The sequence below is a fragment of the Thunnus maccoyii genome, chromosome 16 (assembly GCF_910596095.1).
Source record: "Thunnus maccoyii chromosome 16, fThuMac1.1, whole genome shotgun sequence".
Classification (NCBI taxonomy): Eukaryota; Metazoa; Chordata; class Actinopteri; order Scombriformes; family Scombridae; genus Thunnus; species Thunnus maccoyii.
Window position 1 is genome coordinate 17,536,804 of NC_056548.1, and position 15,027 is coordinate 17,551,830.

General features: G+C 41.2%; 1 protein-coding gene across 8 annotated transcripts in view; it reads right to left on the reverse strand.

Moving 5' to 3' along the window:
- Nucleotides 1-15,027, reverse strand: part of eml5 (EMAP like 5) — a 41,952-nt gene that overhangs the window by 10,103 nt on the left and 16,822 nt on the right. For 7 of the 8 annotated variants that reach the window (XR_006100443.1, XR_006100442.1, XR_006100441.1 and 4 more), the window contains 19 exons: nt 14,844-14,981; nt 14,467-14,723; nt 14,078-14,290; nt 13,826-13,993; nt 12,153-12,259; nt 11,940-12,058; nt 11,625-11,811; nt 11,373-11,478; nt 9,840-9,933; nt 7,398-7,498; nt 7,100-7,293; nt 6,704-6,815; nt 6,376-6,503; nt 4,237-4,378; nt 3,974-4,126; nt 2,465-2,596; nt 2,241-2,329; nt 431-607; nt 82-283 (listed from right to left, as the gene is read on the reverse strand). Coding sequence is in view for 5 of the 8 variants with exons in the window: in XM_042436982.1 (XP_042292916.1) it covers nt 82-283; nt 431-607; nt 2,241-2,329; nt 2,465-2,596; nt 3,974-4,126; nt 4,237-4,378; nt 6,376-6,503; nt 6,704-6,815; nt 7,100-7,293; nt 7,398-7,498; nt 9,840-9,933; nt 11,373-11,478; nt 11,625-11,811; nt 11,940-12,058; nt 12,153-12,259; nt 13,826-13,993; nt 14,078-14,290; nt 14,467-14,723; nt 14,844-14,981 (2,819 nt within the window). In the remaining 3 variants the exon portion in view is untranslated. Of the gene's footprint in view, nt 1-81; nt 284-430; nt 608-2,240; nt 2,330-2,464; nt 2,597-3,973; nt 4,127-4,236; nt 4,379-6,375; nt 6,504-6,703; nt 6,816-7,099; nt 7,294-7,397; nt 7,499-9,839; nt 9,934-11,372; nt 11,479-11,624; nt 11,812-11,939; nt 12,059-12,152; nt 12,260-13,825; nt 13,994-14,077; nt 14,291-14,466; nt 14,724-14,843; nt 14,982-15,027 lie in introns of those variants that run through there. The other variant, XM_042436984.1, reaches the window with a different exon arrangement.

The window sequence follows — 15,027 nt, forward strand, 5'->3', positions numbered from 1 at the left end:
GAACGATGCAGATATCGCTTTAGCAAGAGTGACGTTAATCAAATGCTGTAATAAAAACATCAAAAGAAGCTCCTATCTCACCTCCGTCATCCTCGCTTTCAATGTCTGACTCCTCACTGTCACACTGTTTGAGTTCCCGGTGGCTCTCTGGCTCGTGGGCCCAGATCATGAGGCACGTGTCACCCCCACCAACTGTCACTAAGAGGCTGTCGTCATGGGTCCATCGCACATTGGTAACGTGTGTGCTGTGGGCCACATAGCGTTTGAACTTTGCATACTTCCCCTGGGGGCGAGGAACAACATTTATTTAACACTTGTGACATTAACACAGAATTAACATAACATTTGCATAAATCTTAAACTGAAGCCTTGAGTCATGAGATGTTCAAACGAGATAATGCAAAGAATTATGCACTGTGCCTTACTGTACCTTGACGGGGTATCTGAAGAGCTTGACATATCCTAAGTCATCTCCTGTTGCAAGAACCTTCCTGTCATTACTAAGGCAGGCAGCCGTCACCTCGCTGACCTCACTGATCACAGGCCAGATGCCCTCAACAGACGTTCCCAGAACACACGTCCACGTGCTCCAGTCGATCTTCTCCACCTGATCCAAGTAAGTAAGGATGTAAAGATTTATTCATTTAGCATCTTTCAAAACAAAAGTTACAATGTACACAAAAGCATTAAATATCAAACAACTCCCCATGCTTTGTGTTTGGTAGAAGATCTGCTGATGAGCTACAGCTCCTTGACTGAGACAAGACTACAATGAATTACAATAATCTAGTTGGGAAGACACAGAAGTATGGATTAAATTCTCAGCACTTTCAAAATATCTCTGACCTTTGAAATATTCCTTAACTGGAAAAAAATATGATTGCACATGTTTCTTAATATGAATAGAACAATCCAGAGAAGAGTCAAATGTGACATCAATTCCTACTGTACAACCTTACATTAGAGGTTAAAGGTCCCAGAGAATGTTTGGGACATCCAGCTTCTCATAAAGTACAGGCAGTCCTTAAGGTCAGATAGTCTGCCGAGGTCACCACGTTTGACAGACAAATACAGCTAAGTAGACCTGCATCGATTAGTCAGTTTATTGAGTAGTCAAAATAAAATTAATTCCCAAAGGTTCTGATATTTTTTAAGCTCAGCCCCGCCTTTGGTGAAGTAGACACACAGACCTGCATTTCTTTATACATCCGTGACACAGAGACAGAGAGCAGAGCAGAGCAGAGCAGAGACGGAAACGGTGATGTAACCTGGTTGCTGCGCTACGAGTCCTGACCTCACAGCCGTGCGCTGTAATTGGCTGGGGGCTACACACCTACTGCCCAAAGTTTGATGCCCAGAAGTGTCCAAACACAGCAAAATAAGAAGAAAATAAGAAAAGGCAGAGGGCAGAGTCTCTGCAGATACAGACACCGCCACACACTTCTATTGGGTCATAAGTGATGATTGAGAAGGATTATTTTTGTAATAGTCTATACATTGGTTTTTAGGAAAATCCTGCGTAGTATACCTTTAAGAAACTAGATTAAGCTAGAAACAAGATTAAGCAATAATGAAAATAATCATTAGTTGCAGCCCTACAGGTAAGTGTTGTCTGCATTAAAGTGAAAAGACACACTAAAACAACACATTAATAGGCCCAACGGTAGCATATAATTAGAAAATAAAATAGGACCAAGAACGGAACCTTGAGGCACTCCATATCTCAAAACAGCAGCATCATACATTTAATCACAAACCATGACAGAAAATTGTCTATTAGATAAATACAATATAAACTAGCCAAGCAGGGCCACAGAGACCAACCCAGTGTTTTATCCTGTCAATGTGGTTTCAAGTGCACAAGAGAAGAGTGTAAGCGATGGCGGGGAAAGAGGAGGGTGAATGCATCACGATGGGGGGGAGAATGAGGAACAAAGGGAGGAGTGGACATCTGAGGCTCCAGCGAGGCTCGACCTAGCTGCATTCATCATCTCTGACCCTTATTTTCTTAATGCTCGCCTCCACTGTGTGCCTTGCAAGGTGTCTGAATGTCACACTATATAAAAAGGTACCCTAAACTCTATCCCACTTCCACTGCCAAAATTAGAATGATACCGGTGAAAAGTGGGACGTGTTAATGCTTCACTGCCCTTCCCCGAGCCTCCTCTGATCCCGAGGGGAAAATGTGGGCCAACAGCGCTATAACTACGCCTGCTCCTGCGCCTTTTCTCCCTGCTTACCTCTGTAGCCGGGATGGTCTGCCTCTTGCCACGGGGAGCTTCGAAAAAAAATTGCTCTTTAGCACCTGTGTTGACTTGGAGGAGTTTTCCTGTGAATGAAAGAGCGCAATGGGCCGTAGTGTTTTACTGTTTTTTAAGAGGGGTATTTTGAATCTATAATTGGTTCCTCAGCATTAATTTGCAAGGATTTACTGAGGCAGTAGTATTTATGGAAGCATGTTTACCTCGCTTGTCCCAGTCCAGATGGGTAATGTAGTTGAGGCATCCTTTGCACACTCCAACTCGTTTGCTGCTCATTACATTGTAAATATCCACAAACGTGTCTCCTGATGCGACTGCAAGGTACTTTCCAGCACCTGAGCAAAGAAAACAGAAATAATTGTCAGCCAGTTTCACACAGACTATTTTAACCATGAGTCACTGAGCCATGTTAGCAGCATGCTAGTGGCATGGCTCGAGGGATGGCAGTCCTACATTACACTATACAGTCCGACATTGATGTTGGACTTGGACTGTCTAGACTGAAATATCTCAATAAATGTTAGATGAATTGTCATGAAACTTTGCACAGACAATTAAGATCACCAAACGACTTTGGTGGTCACACTTGTGGTTTTGAGTAAAATGTCTCAACAAGTCTACGATGGATTGCCATGAAATTTGTTACAGGCATTCATGTCAACCTCGGGATGAATTGTTATCACTTTGATCCCTTAATCTTTCATGTAGTAAAGCCACCATCGGTTCAAAAATTTATGATCAAATACCAACAAAACTAACCAAATTCCTATCATCCTGATGTACTTTGTATTTGGAACTACTTGGCAAGTGTTAGCATGCTAACACATTAAATAAAGATGGTGAACATGGTAAATATTACCTGCTAAACAGCTGGTAACATTGTTATTTTTAGTATGTTAGCATGCTGCATGGAGCTTGCCTAAATACAGGCAATTACAGGCATAAAGAACAAAGCTTAGACGGGCAGTTACTCTGAATTGCAATGCATTTCAAGGTCTTCCCTCGATGCTGCCTGAGGAACAAGAAGCACTAAGATGCCATTAAGTGTCTGTATTTTTGCATATATTTAGCTTTTTTTCTCACTTTTGTGCATTCAATGGCTCCCCTCCTTTTTTCTGTGCAATTACTGACCCCTTTGGGAATCCGTTTCTACAGTTTCTTGTGGATTCTTAAATACAGCCTCACAGAGCCCCGAATATTTTTGTGTCTTTAGTTTGTTTTGTTGATTTAACCATGAAATTAAAAACTCAGTCTCTTATCAGTATTTTAACCGTGCTAAAACCCATTCCGCCACAGAATTATACAGCTCTATACAGTGACGTCTAGTCTAAGATATAGACTATCAGGGACTCATGGGTGTTGGGTTGAGAAACAGGATCCCTTGCATTCTGGATTAAGGTTAAGTGGCCAGGCGAAAGAGAGTTTAGTTTCTTGCTCTCACTTTGTCCACCCCCACTGTTTCTCATTCCTCTCTTGCTGTCTCTCTGTCTGGCCTTGTTACAGAAAACCATTAATTTGGGTCAGGCCTGCAGCAATATCTCCCCGACTCACAGTGGGAGGGAAATGTGTATACCTGCTGAACTTCTGCACAGCATCCTACATAAACTCAAACGCTTTGAAGGGCAAGCTGATTTTGGAGGCCTATTTATTTCTCAGACAGGATTTGAGGGGAATTTTGCACTGCTGAAAAAATGTGGAGGTGAACCGCAAACCTGGAGAGAATCTGATATCGGAGATGATGTCCTTGCGGTGGTGGAAGGACACCAGGTCCTCCAGGGTGTCTGCGTTCACAATGAGGAAGCTGCCGTCGTTCAGGCCCACGGCCAAGGCTTTGCCATCAGGGGAGAAGCAACAGCAGCGGCCACCTGTGGGTGACAAGGTGTTTGTTAAAGCCCTGGGACTGATGCACTTCCTGTCAGGCTGACTGCAGAGAAAGGAAATACACTCATCTGTTAGTGTTAGAGCAGTGACTCACCTTTCCTGAGCTTGCGTACAGCCAGCATGCAGTGGCTGGGGGAGAGATCCCATATGCGCAGGGTTTTGTCATCGCTGACGGTGGCACAGAGAGGGAGATGGGGATGAGTGGCCAGGCCCCACACTTCACCCTCCATGTGACCCTGCAGGCAAACACGCAACAGCATTCAGATTTCATTTACAGATGGTCAATTCATTATCAGGTGATAACAAGACAAAAAAAAATACAATAAGCCAAGTAGGACTTCCCATTCACTGCCTTCTTTTTCTTGCAATTTTGAAAGTCAGGAATAAACAAGTGGACTCAACTGGCTGACCATGAATGCATCATATCATAATTCTCCTATTTCTTCTCCATAGGTACCAGTACCAGTTTTCATTGTTATCCTGTTACCTATATAACAGATAATAGAGGACAACCTTTCTCTTCCCTCATCAATTGACCTCATCCATCAAAACGTGCTTGTACGTATATATTTAAGCTTTGAAAAAGGATAATCAATAACATCCGTTCTGTTTGCCTACATTCAGGGGAACCGCGGAGACACTGCAGTACCACTTAACGAAATTAACAATCTACCATTCAGTGGCAGTAATTCATCACCGTTAATTCATCTCCCTTTATGGCCATCTCCCTGGTGAATCTGTGGATTTAAAAATACTGTAGACAGTAGTAGAGGTATAATCACACTGGAGGGCTATGCAGGTTTGTATGTTTTAGCCTATTAACCACAGACTTTGAGCACTGAGCTCCTCTCTCCACCTCCCCCTCTCCATCTGTACACATTCATGTACCATTAATGCATGTTACTAACTTGGCATCTTCACCGTTTTGTGCTTTCTCATCTCGCAGGAGACCTTCAGCTGCAGACCGCCTGCTCTCCCCATGGTCCAGTTTAACACACACCACTGCTGCTATTATTATTAGTCATATTTCTATTATTATTATTGTTGTTATTGTTATTACTGTTGTTGCTGTGCTTCACTGTGTCTCTCTCTCCCCTCTCCCCCCTTTCATTCTCTCTCAATCCAGCCTGGTTCTGCTGAAGGTTTCTTCTCGTTAAAGGGGAGTTTTTCCTTGCCGCTGTCGTTGGGTCTCTGTAAATTGAAGAGTATGGTCTAGACCTGCTCTATGTGAAAAATGCCCTGAAATAACTTCTCTTGTGATTTGGTGCCATATAAATAAAACTGTCGTGACTTCACTGGATTAGCATCCATTAATGCTGACCTTTTTACAAAGCATAACATATATTTTTTTAGCTTTATTTTTTAAACAGTTTACATTCAACAAACAGCATGAGATGCAAAACAAGGCCAGGGGAACTAAGATGGGGTTGTACTTTTCATCCTTGTTTTTCCTTCGTCAAAGTGTGTCAGTCATCTTTTCCATGAAAAGTTAGTTTCACAGTGTGTATGAAGGCCCAGTGAAGGAAGGTTTTTATGAAGTCAGCATTTGGTAATAGTTTTTTTTTCATTTGCATGAGGATCTTCAGGAGGTAAATATCACTTTTATACAAACCTTTATGCATATCTTCAAAATACAGAAAGAGGAACATGACATCAGTCCTTAAGCTCACTATCTCTGACACTAAAAATCCCACTTTATTAAGTATAACTGATAATATAATATATACTGGTTTCCACTGATTTCCATTCATTTAAGCACAATAATGAAAATCATCTCACACTGACTTGAAACTTGATTTAGATAAGTAATACAGTATTTACTCATCTTGTTGGTGGTGCATTAAAGGAGGCTCCAACTTCAGAAATAAGAGAGTCCCCTATTATTTTCATCATTACCGTTTTTACAGAGTCTATGTTTGCTAACTCTCAAATCCTGGATGTTGGAGTGCCCGTGAACACACCACCAAGAAAACGTCACAATAATCCTGCAACTGCATTACCATGCAACAAAATGAAACTTTGACAAAAAAAGGCAGAAAAGACTAACTTCACCAAGTTTGAAAAACTACACCCACACCACACCTGTCACCTTGCAGACTCCAACACGTCATATTATACAAAAAATTCTTGCTCTGACTGCTCTGCCTGAGTAGGTCAAGCACAGGTGGCATCTGATGAATTTTATTATTAGATATGTGGCAGGTTTCGAGAGTTATAATTATTGTTATCTTACCTGGACCAGCAGAGTGATGGGGCCGCTCTTGTCTACCTCTAAGATCTCTCCATTCTTGGTCCCCACTAGGATGTGGCCGTGGCCCAGAGATATGGCACGTATGGAAGGGTTGTCCTCCAACAGCAACCCTACAGAGTTGATGAATAACAGCACAGCATGAAGCCAGAGACCTTAGCTTGAACCAGGACACAGGAGGTGATTTTCATTTCAGCTAAAAGCATTGAATGTTTTAAATGGATTTGCATTAGATGGTTGTATTATATCTCTGGCAGCATACGACTGATCCAAGGACAGTGGAGGACAATCGAGAGCAAGATGACCATTTTACCTTTAGAGCCTGGAGCTAGGACTGCTCTTTTGATGGCGTAGGTCTTGAGGCATCTCTCAAATGTGTCGTCCCACAGAGCGACTATACCATCCTTCCCTCCGGTCACAAATCCCTACAGGGACAATAAAGTATATTGGCACATTTAAAGCTCTGCTGACTAGACTGATCATGTCACTAACACAGCACATTTTATCTTACACACTAGCCACTATGAAAGGAGGAAGCTAAACTATAAAGTAGACAGATAGAAAAATATACTTCAGATTTGAATATTACATAATTTACACCTCCACAGTTACAGATAAAAAAAGGGTTTGAAATGGGAATTCAGATATTTTTTTACACATTAAAAAAGTTTCTCACTGGACAGTAAAAGAACACTTTGCCCTGAGGTACCTTTTCCAGAGCGTGCACACTGAAAACAGGGCCGTCATGAGCTTTGACAGTCTTCATCAGGAACATGTCCCTCCAGATGCAAATGTCACCCGTGCATGTGCCCGAAAACACCATCTCCTCCGACCAGCCGTACACAGCACACATCATGGTCTCTGTCTTCCCCATGTTCCCCTTGCGCCCAATTAGACCACCACCTGAAAGAGAAGCGGACAGTCAGCTTACAGTAAGATTTGTTGCAGGGGAGTCAGAGTTCTGCTTGTTAGAGTTGCTAAAAAAAAAAAAAGCCTGTGGGTCTTACCAGCTTTATGCCAAAACTTCATATGTTTCACGCCGGCTGTGATGAGCTTGTCAGGCAGGTAGGGATTTATTTTGACAACAAATATTTTGTCCTTGCTTCCCCTGAAAAACAAAATAAGCATGGACAAAACCATTCATTTTGTTCATTTTTTTGAACCACCCACCATCTCACTGGCCCTGAGAGAAACCACATTTCTTTTCATATGTATCTTTTAGAGGTGGAATGACAAACTTGAACTTGAAATATGAAGAGAATGGCTGTAACAGTTTAAAGTACATAAAACAGCCTACGATGAGGACGTTGATTGTGGAAAGAAATGCAGAAATATCTTTTTCTGTGTGATTACAACCATATTCAGCTTAACTGTTTGCACTGTCTCAGTTCTATTAAATAGATAGATCTCATAGACACTACATGCTATACATATAATTTATGTTTGCCAAAAATTCAAACTGGTAACCGAATTAAGTGGCTGAAACTGACCAGTCTATATTCCACTGACATGACAGAACTTAGAGGATTAATTGGTTTTTTTGATGTGTGAAACGCTCAAAACAAATCTGGATCTTAACTATTATTTACTTACTACTAACTACTTCCTATTCCAAGTCTTAGGGATATTTTTCTTCCTTCTCTCTTTACATTGAAAATAATATTATGTATTTTATTATATATTTATTCTCTTTTATTTGTATTTATTTACCCATTTCTTTTTAATGGGTTTAATCCTTTTCTGTGAGGTGTATAACCATCATGTGCAGTATATTGTCTAATATATTGTAGTATTTTAGAGAGCTGTGTTTTCTGTGTTTTACTTGAAAAACACAATAAAAAATGACTGTAACTGAGCCTGAAAATGTGAGGCTGCATTTCTTGGACTGGATCCTATTGAAGTATCAGTTTTAATTCAGAATTGTCAGTGTTATGAGCTGAAAACTAATAATAATCTAAAATAATAAAGGTGGACACAGCCACTGTCTGTTTTTACTCAAGCACCACAAAGATGCTTGAAAATAAAAGTTACTGTAACTGTTTCTTTATGTTGTCTGCTGATTGCTTCACATAATATTAACATTAAGGAGAAGTGGCAGTTCCTGTTTGAAGCGATCGACTGTACCTATAACTGTTGCCCTTTGTGCTGTTGCATCACTGAGCCTCATTGGAGCTCAAGAAACATTACGCCCCTCTCCTCCCTTTTTGTCTCTCACACTAGCTTAGCATTTCCTCGCCTTATCTCTCACCCTACACCCTCTTTCAGCCTCTCCCTCTCGCACCCACCCCTCCTCTCCCAGCTGAAGACGAAGGCAGCGCAGTGTACAAGCCAGGCTCTGTCAGGCCCCATTTCCCTCTGCTCGCCTCACTGCACTGCCCACCAGGGTCTGCAAAGGAGATTAGTGCAGCTCCAAGCTGTCTCTGAGCTGCAGCGAGAGCCTGGCACACAACACGCAGGAGAGCAACCAGCATTCACTGCTCCCAACTAGCCAGGGGGAATTTCAATGGAGTAGATACTAAATATGAACATCAAGTAGGACGAGCAACAAAGCAAAAGCAAAGATATTTTAGGATGCGGATGTTTTCCAGTTATATACTTGCATCCTCCTTGTTTCCAGGTTATATCATTTTACCTGCTGTAAAATTGAAAATCTTATGTTCCTGACAAATTAACACCTCTCATGCTTTGCAGCAATTCATAATGCAGGTCTGGTAATGTCACTTGCATCAAGTAAACCTGCCTGGTGTGTGTGCCCCATATCTGGTCACAAGTATCCTTTCCATCCTATGTACACAGCGATCATTTGCATCATTGTCTGCTGTAGTTTGTATTCAGGATTATGTTGTCTTGGACAAACAGAGCAAGAGTAAGTCTTCCTTTATCTTTTATGCACCTTTAAGATGTAACTTTTAGATTTTTATGGTCCAATTTGTTTCAGCCATCAGGACAAACACATAAGATGTGTGTAATTCTCTGTTACCACTTTTTGTTTATTCATCTATAACTGCTTGATTTTTACAATCCATTTCTTTTATGTATTGATTTGTACTTCGGAACCACACCAGGATAAGCTCCTGGTAGATGTAAATTAAAAGTACCTCTCTTTAATTATAGATCTACAGTTGGAGCCTTGGGGCACACTCCCACTCTAACCATTCAGACCATGACAGGCTCAAGTGTTGCAGTGGAGCAGCCTTGTAATCTAAAAGGTAATTCCCTTTCCTTCCTCTCCTCCATCAATCACCAGAGCTGCACAGTAAAGTGGCTCCAATTTAACCCTCATCTATAAATGTCCATATTTAAAGAAGAGGGGCTCAAATGATGTTTAGAATTAACAGGAAGGTTTGTCAAAGCTTGAGTTTCTGTTTCCGGATGTGGGGGACAGCAGCTGCTGTGTGCTGAAAGGCCGACCTGGAGCCGTGTAAACACTGTCATGCAACTGCACTCACCGCATGGCAGAAAGCTTCTCCCCCTTCCTCCAGTCCCACAGCACGATGGTGTGATTGTCATCCAGGCCCACCGAGGCCAACCGTTTGCCATCCGCTGCGAAGGGAAAACAAAACCATTCAGTGCAGCTCAGACAGAGCCAGCTCTGGCTTTGGTTCAGTGCAGTTTGGCCCTTGTTAGCAACATGAAAGAAGCCTGGTGGGTTTGATCTACGTCAGGTGATTCACAGACCCTGACATACAGATCACCGAGCTGCCTTTGTCTGGAGCCAATTATAGGAAGCAAGATGAACAGCTCTACCTTCATGCTGTCAGACTGCTGCGACTAAAAGACAGCAGAAAACAAGGGCGTAGGTTTGGATCTAACTGTGGTGGGGGCATTTTTTGTCGGATGGCTGAAATAATTGTGTATGTGTACTTGCTCTCTATCACTCTTTTCTCTTTCATAGGCACTAGTAACACGTTTGTTTCTCTGATTTTTACATGTTATTTTATTGATGAACCACTTAACTATAAATCTGAGACCAAAATTAATATTTAAAAATAATATGTTACATGCCACAGCGATGCTCAAACCTATTTTTAAATCATATCAAAACTTCTATTTGTATTATTTTTCATTCAACTCCTGAACTTTTGGCTAGATCCGTCAGTGACATCAGAGCTCACGTGAGAGGCCGCAGCTCACCTGTCTGTGTGTCTCTGTGCTGCTCAGGCTGCTGCTGCTGGCAGGATTTTCATAATAAAATGATGCCTGACAGTCACAAACAAATCAGTTGTACAAGCTGTGGCTAATTTAGCTTATAAATAATGTTCATGTCCTAATGACACTGCTGTTCATCCACCCATGGAAAAGGGGAGAGATGTCATTACATAGTAAATATTTCTCCCACTAATTTCAAAGATTAATGTTTGGATTGATTACAGGACATTCTTATTAACTAAGCTCAACTGGTTCTTCTTTAAGAAGGACCAGATGTCTTAATTTGCTTTTGAGAGGAATTTTCAGTACAGTAATAAAGTTGTTGAATTAAACAGCATGTCTCAGCAACAATCACAAATTAACTAACAACACCTAACACCTAAAACTAAATATAATACCAAATGATCTTAGTTTTGTCCAGTGAAGTTGTTTTCACTTCAGATTCACTGACTCCACTACTGCTGCTAGCACACTTTTTTGCAGAAAACACACAAACCTGGCAACTCTGCAGATATCTCACCATTAATATTACATGGAGTTAGAGTAGCTAGTTTCTTTGAGATTGGTAAAAAATATTGGTAGAGACAATCCAATAACACCTTGATATTGGTAGGGACATGTCCTTACCGTCCATACTCAAATCTACACCCATGGTTTTCAGTGTTGCTTGTAAATCCTGTGTCTTGTGAATTTGCCCATTTCTTTTATGTGTGAAAGAGGTTTTTTGTTCCCAAATGAAAGCATGATGTCTGGAAGCATGTGTGAACCTAAAAAGTATGTTCTGTTGAATCTGTGAGCTAAAAGCACCCAGATAAAACAGTACTGGGTGTTACCTGAAAAGTCCAGAGCGCACACTCCAAGCTGGTGGGAACCCTTCAACACGGACATTGGTTTCAACGTCTCTGTGTCCCATATGTGGATAGAGGAATCTCTGCCAACCTGAACAGACAAAAAACATTCAAAGTGTGTACACAGTCCCCTCATTTCCATTTGAATTTTTAGGCTGATAAAAATACACACATCTCTGAAGGTCCATAAACCACAAAATATGTTGTATATTTTATGTTAGAAGGGTTGGCATCTACCTGGCCTGTTGCTACAAAGTCCTTGAGGGGGTGGATAGCCAGACAGAGGATGTCATCATCATGGCCCATGTAGAAACGCTGGGTATTCTGCTGTCTGTTGTATACAACCCCAACAGCAGCTACATGGTAGACTATCTCCCCGGTCTGGGTGTAGAACAGATTACTCCTGCAATCATAGCCTCTGTAACTGCAACCAAAAGAAAAATAAATAGTTTCATTTTTTTTGGAGAAAAGACAATATGAGGGGCTTTATTTAGCCTCTATATAAAAAGAGGCTTGGCTACTTGAAATTCATCTTACAAAGAGTGAGCTCACCCATGAATGAAGTGCAGCTTCACCCCACTCCCTGGTGCTCTCTCTCTCTTCTTCATCGCTGTCGCTCGATGCTTCTCTTTTGACTGCTCTTTGAGCTGAGGTAGATCTTCTTTATAAACCTGAATGCATATAGAAAAAGTGAGTACTTTCTCTGTTTTAAAAAATTCTTATGATTTCCAGGGAGACGTGTTTATTTTTGATTTCATTGCAAACCTGTCGTCGATACGTGAGCTGTGTCTCCTGCTCAATTTCTGAGTCCATCTCAGGTACGTCTGACTGGTCAGAGTCTGACTCTTCACTGTTGGAGTCTGCCAAGGTCTCTGCAGGCAGAAACAAGGTTGCATCAGCCAGTGAAATCCTCTCATGCTTATAAATCAAATATCCCAATAAACACACACATACACACACAGGACAAAAAACTCTGCACTCTGTTTCAGTAGGAGTGAGGGTCGATCATGTAATAATACTGTGACATCTCCTATTTATCAAGCAGTCGTGCTTCGCAGTGACATCGCTCAAGACAAATGTATAAAAATGCTGATGCAGCACAGTTAAGCTGTGCCAAGACAAGGCAATAAGCGGAACTGGCAGCTAAGGGCAGCTACTCACAAGATCCATTAGGAAAATTAAAAGGATAGGATAGTGCTTTAATTTCAGACAGCACAGCTGCGCTCTGTCTTTGGGAAAAAATATGACTTGGGAATGACAATGCAATTATACTTTCCAAAGCTTCATTTACTTTTATTGGATTTGTCTTAATTAATGTGATGGCTGTGCCTTTGCAGAGCTTTATAGAAATTATAGTTCATGAAAAATGAAAATGATGAAAAGTACGGGAAGGGAACAATCTACTACATTACTCTCTTGCGGTTTAGCACATCACGTTCATGAGGCTAGTGGGAGCAGTATGGGTGCAAATTATATAACAGCAACTTAAATTCATGCAACCCTTAACAGGTATCTGAGAAATGTGCTGTGACATGTTATTCTGCAAATGGGTTCACATTACTGCACTTACTGTTGAAGTGAACAGAAATAGTCCTACTTTTTTGCTGAGATAACAAGATCATTACCACTCTAAGGTCTGTAAGTACATGTGTAGCTGCAGCTAGCAGTAGGTTAGCTTAGCTTAACAAAAAGAAGACTAGAAACAGGGGGAAACAGCTAGTCTGGCTGTGTTCATTGTAAACAAAATCCACCTACCAGCATCCCTAATGCCCACTAATTAACTTGTTATATCTCATTAGTTTATAATGTACAAAATCCAAAGTGTAAAAACAGGAGTTTGTCATTTTTATGAGGTTTTCTTGGCTGGGAGCAGTTGACAGGCAACCGATCTTCTCATCTAATTCTCAGTAAGAAAGCAAAGCACATTTATCAAGATGTCAAACCAGTCATTAAAGTATGCAGCCAGAGCCAGGAAGTGATTTACTTAGCTTAGCATAAAGACTGGAAGCAAGCAAGGGACCTGGCTCTGTCCAAAGTTCAAGAAATATGCAAAACCTCAGTAACCCTCAGTAAGAAATCAAATAAGCGTATTTCCCAAATTGTCTATTGTCTATAAACTATTTCTTTAAGAGAAATTCCCTGCACTTTCTGCAATATTTGAGTAGGAGATTGAGTTGAGATCAAAATTTCCATCAGAGTCCAGCACTTAATCTAATTAGATATTGTTGTGTTGGCAGGAACCACTGATTTTGTGAAATAAGTAATATCAGTAATGGAAGTCACCAAGTCTCCACCCCAAAGCTACATTAAAATGCAACAGTGTGATATTCCTAAATAGATTCAAGAGAAGGTAAAATTGAACATTTTTGAGAAAAAAAATTCCCACCTTATGGTTAAACAGTGATATAAATAGTGACTGGGGAAGGGTGTCATCTCACCTTGTGGAGCTATATGCAGAGCTTCTTTAGACTTTCTCTCAGGAACAAACTTCCACTGGAACACTGAATGATCAGCCCCACCGATAGTTATGACCCACTGGTAGTCATGTGACCATCTAGCATTGGTTATATGGGCTGAATGACCTAAATACTTCTTAAATTTTGCACCTAAAATCAAGAGGAAACATCAGTAATATCAAAATTTCTGTACATGACTCTACTTAAATATTAATTAATGGGTTCTCTTTTTACCTTTTTTTACACATGGATATCGTAAAAGTTTGACTAATCCATAGTCGTCGGCTGTTACTAAGACTTGATTGTTAAAGTTGGCGTCCACAGAGTTGATATCATTGATATCTGAGTATTTGGGCCATATTCCATTAACTTCAGGGCCCAACACACACGTCCATGAAGCCCACTGTACCAGCTTCAGTTCCTCCCTGTTGGTCACCTCCTTCCCACCTCAACGAAAGACAGACACATTTTTTCTCACAAAGCAGCTCTGGGGCAATATTACATCAAAGCAACAATGCTCTTTTTGGCTTTTTGACAGCTAGTATTTTATGTTAAACATGTTCCATATGGCTATACTAGCTGTGGTACAAAAGTAATTAGCCCCTTGACAATCTTGTACTTACTTGGCATCCTATAGAAAAGCCTCCTGCCGCTGCCATCATTTGTCTGCAGGTGCTTGCTGTCTGTGGACCAGTCCATGTGTGTGATGAAGCTGTTGGAGCCGATGCACTCGCCCACTTTCTTGTATCTCTGCACCACGCCGTAGATGTCTACTGAGTTATCATTGGAGCCGACAGCCAAGTGGGCCCCATCGGGGGAATACTTCAGCTCATGGATAGCCTCCTTCCTGTCCTTGATGTGGACCACCTCTGTCATATCTCTGGAGGGAAGCAGATGAATCTAGCTTGAATAAAGAGCTAAAGTGGACACGTGTAAAATGATGACGCCTTTTATATTACATTTAAAATTTCACAGTCGCCTCTTTCAATTGTGTACCCACCTGACTCTGAGAACGGTAAATGAGCCATCCTTCATTCCCAGCGCCAAATGAATACCGTCAGTGCTTACGGCTGCACAGCGGATGGGCTCCTCCATGTTACAGCGAGCTATCAGTGCATGATCTATGAGGCTCCATATCCTTTATACAAAGAGGAAGAGGATAAATGAAGAGGCAAAGCAGTGAT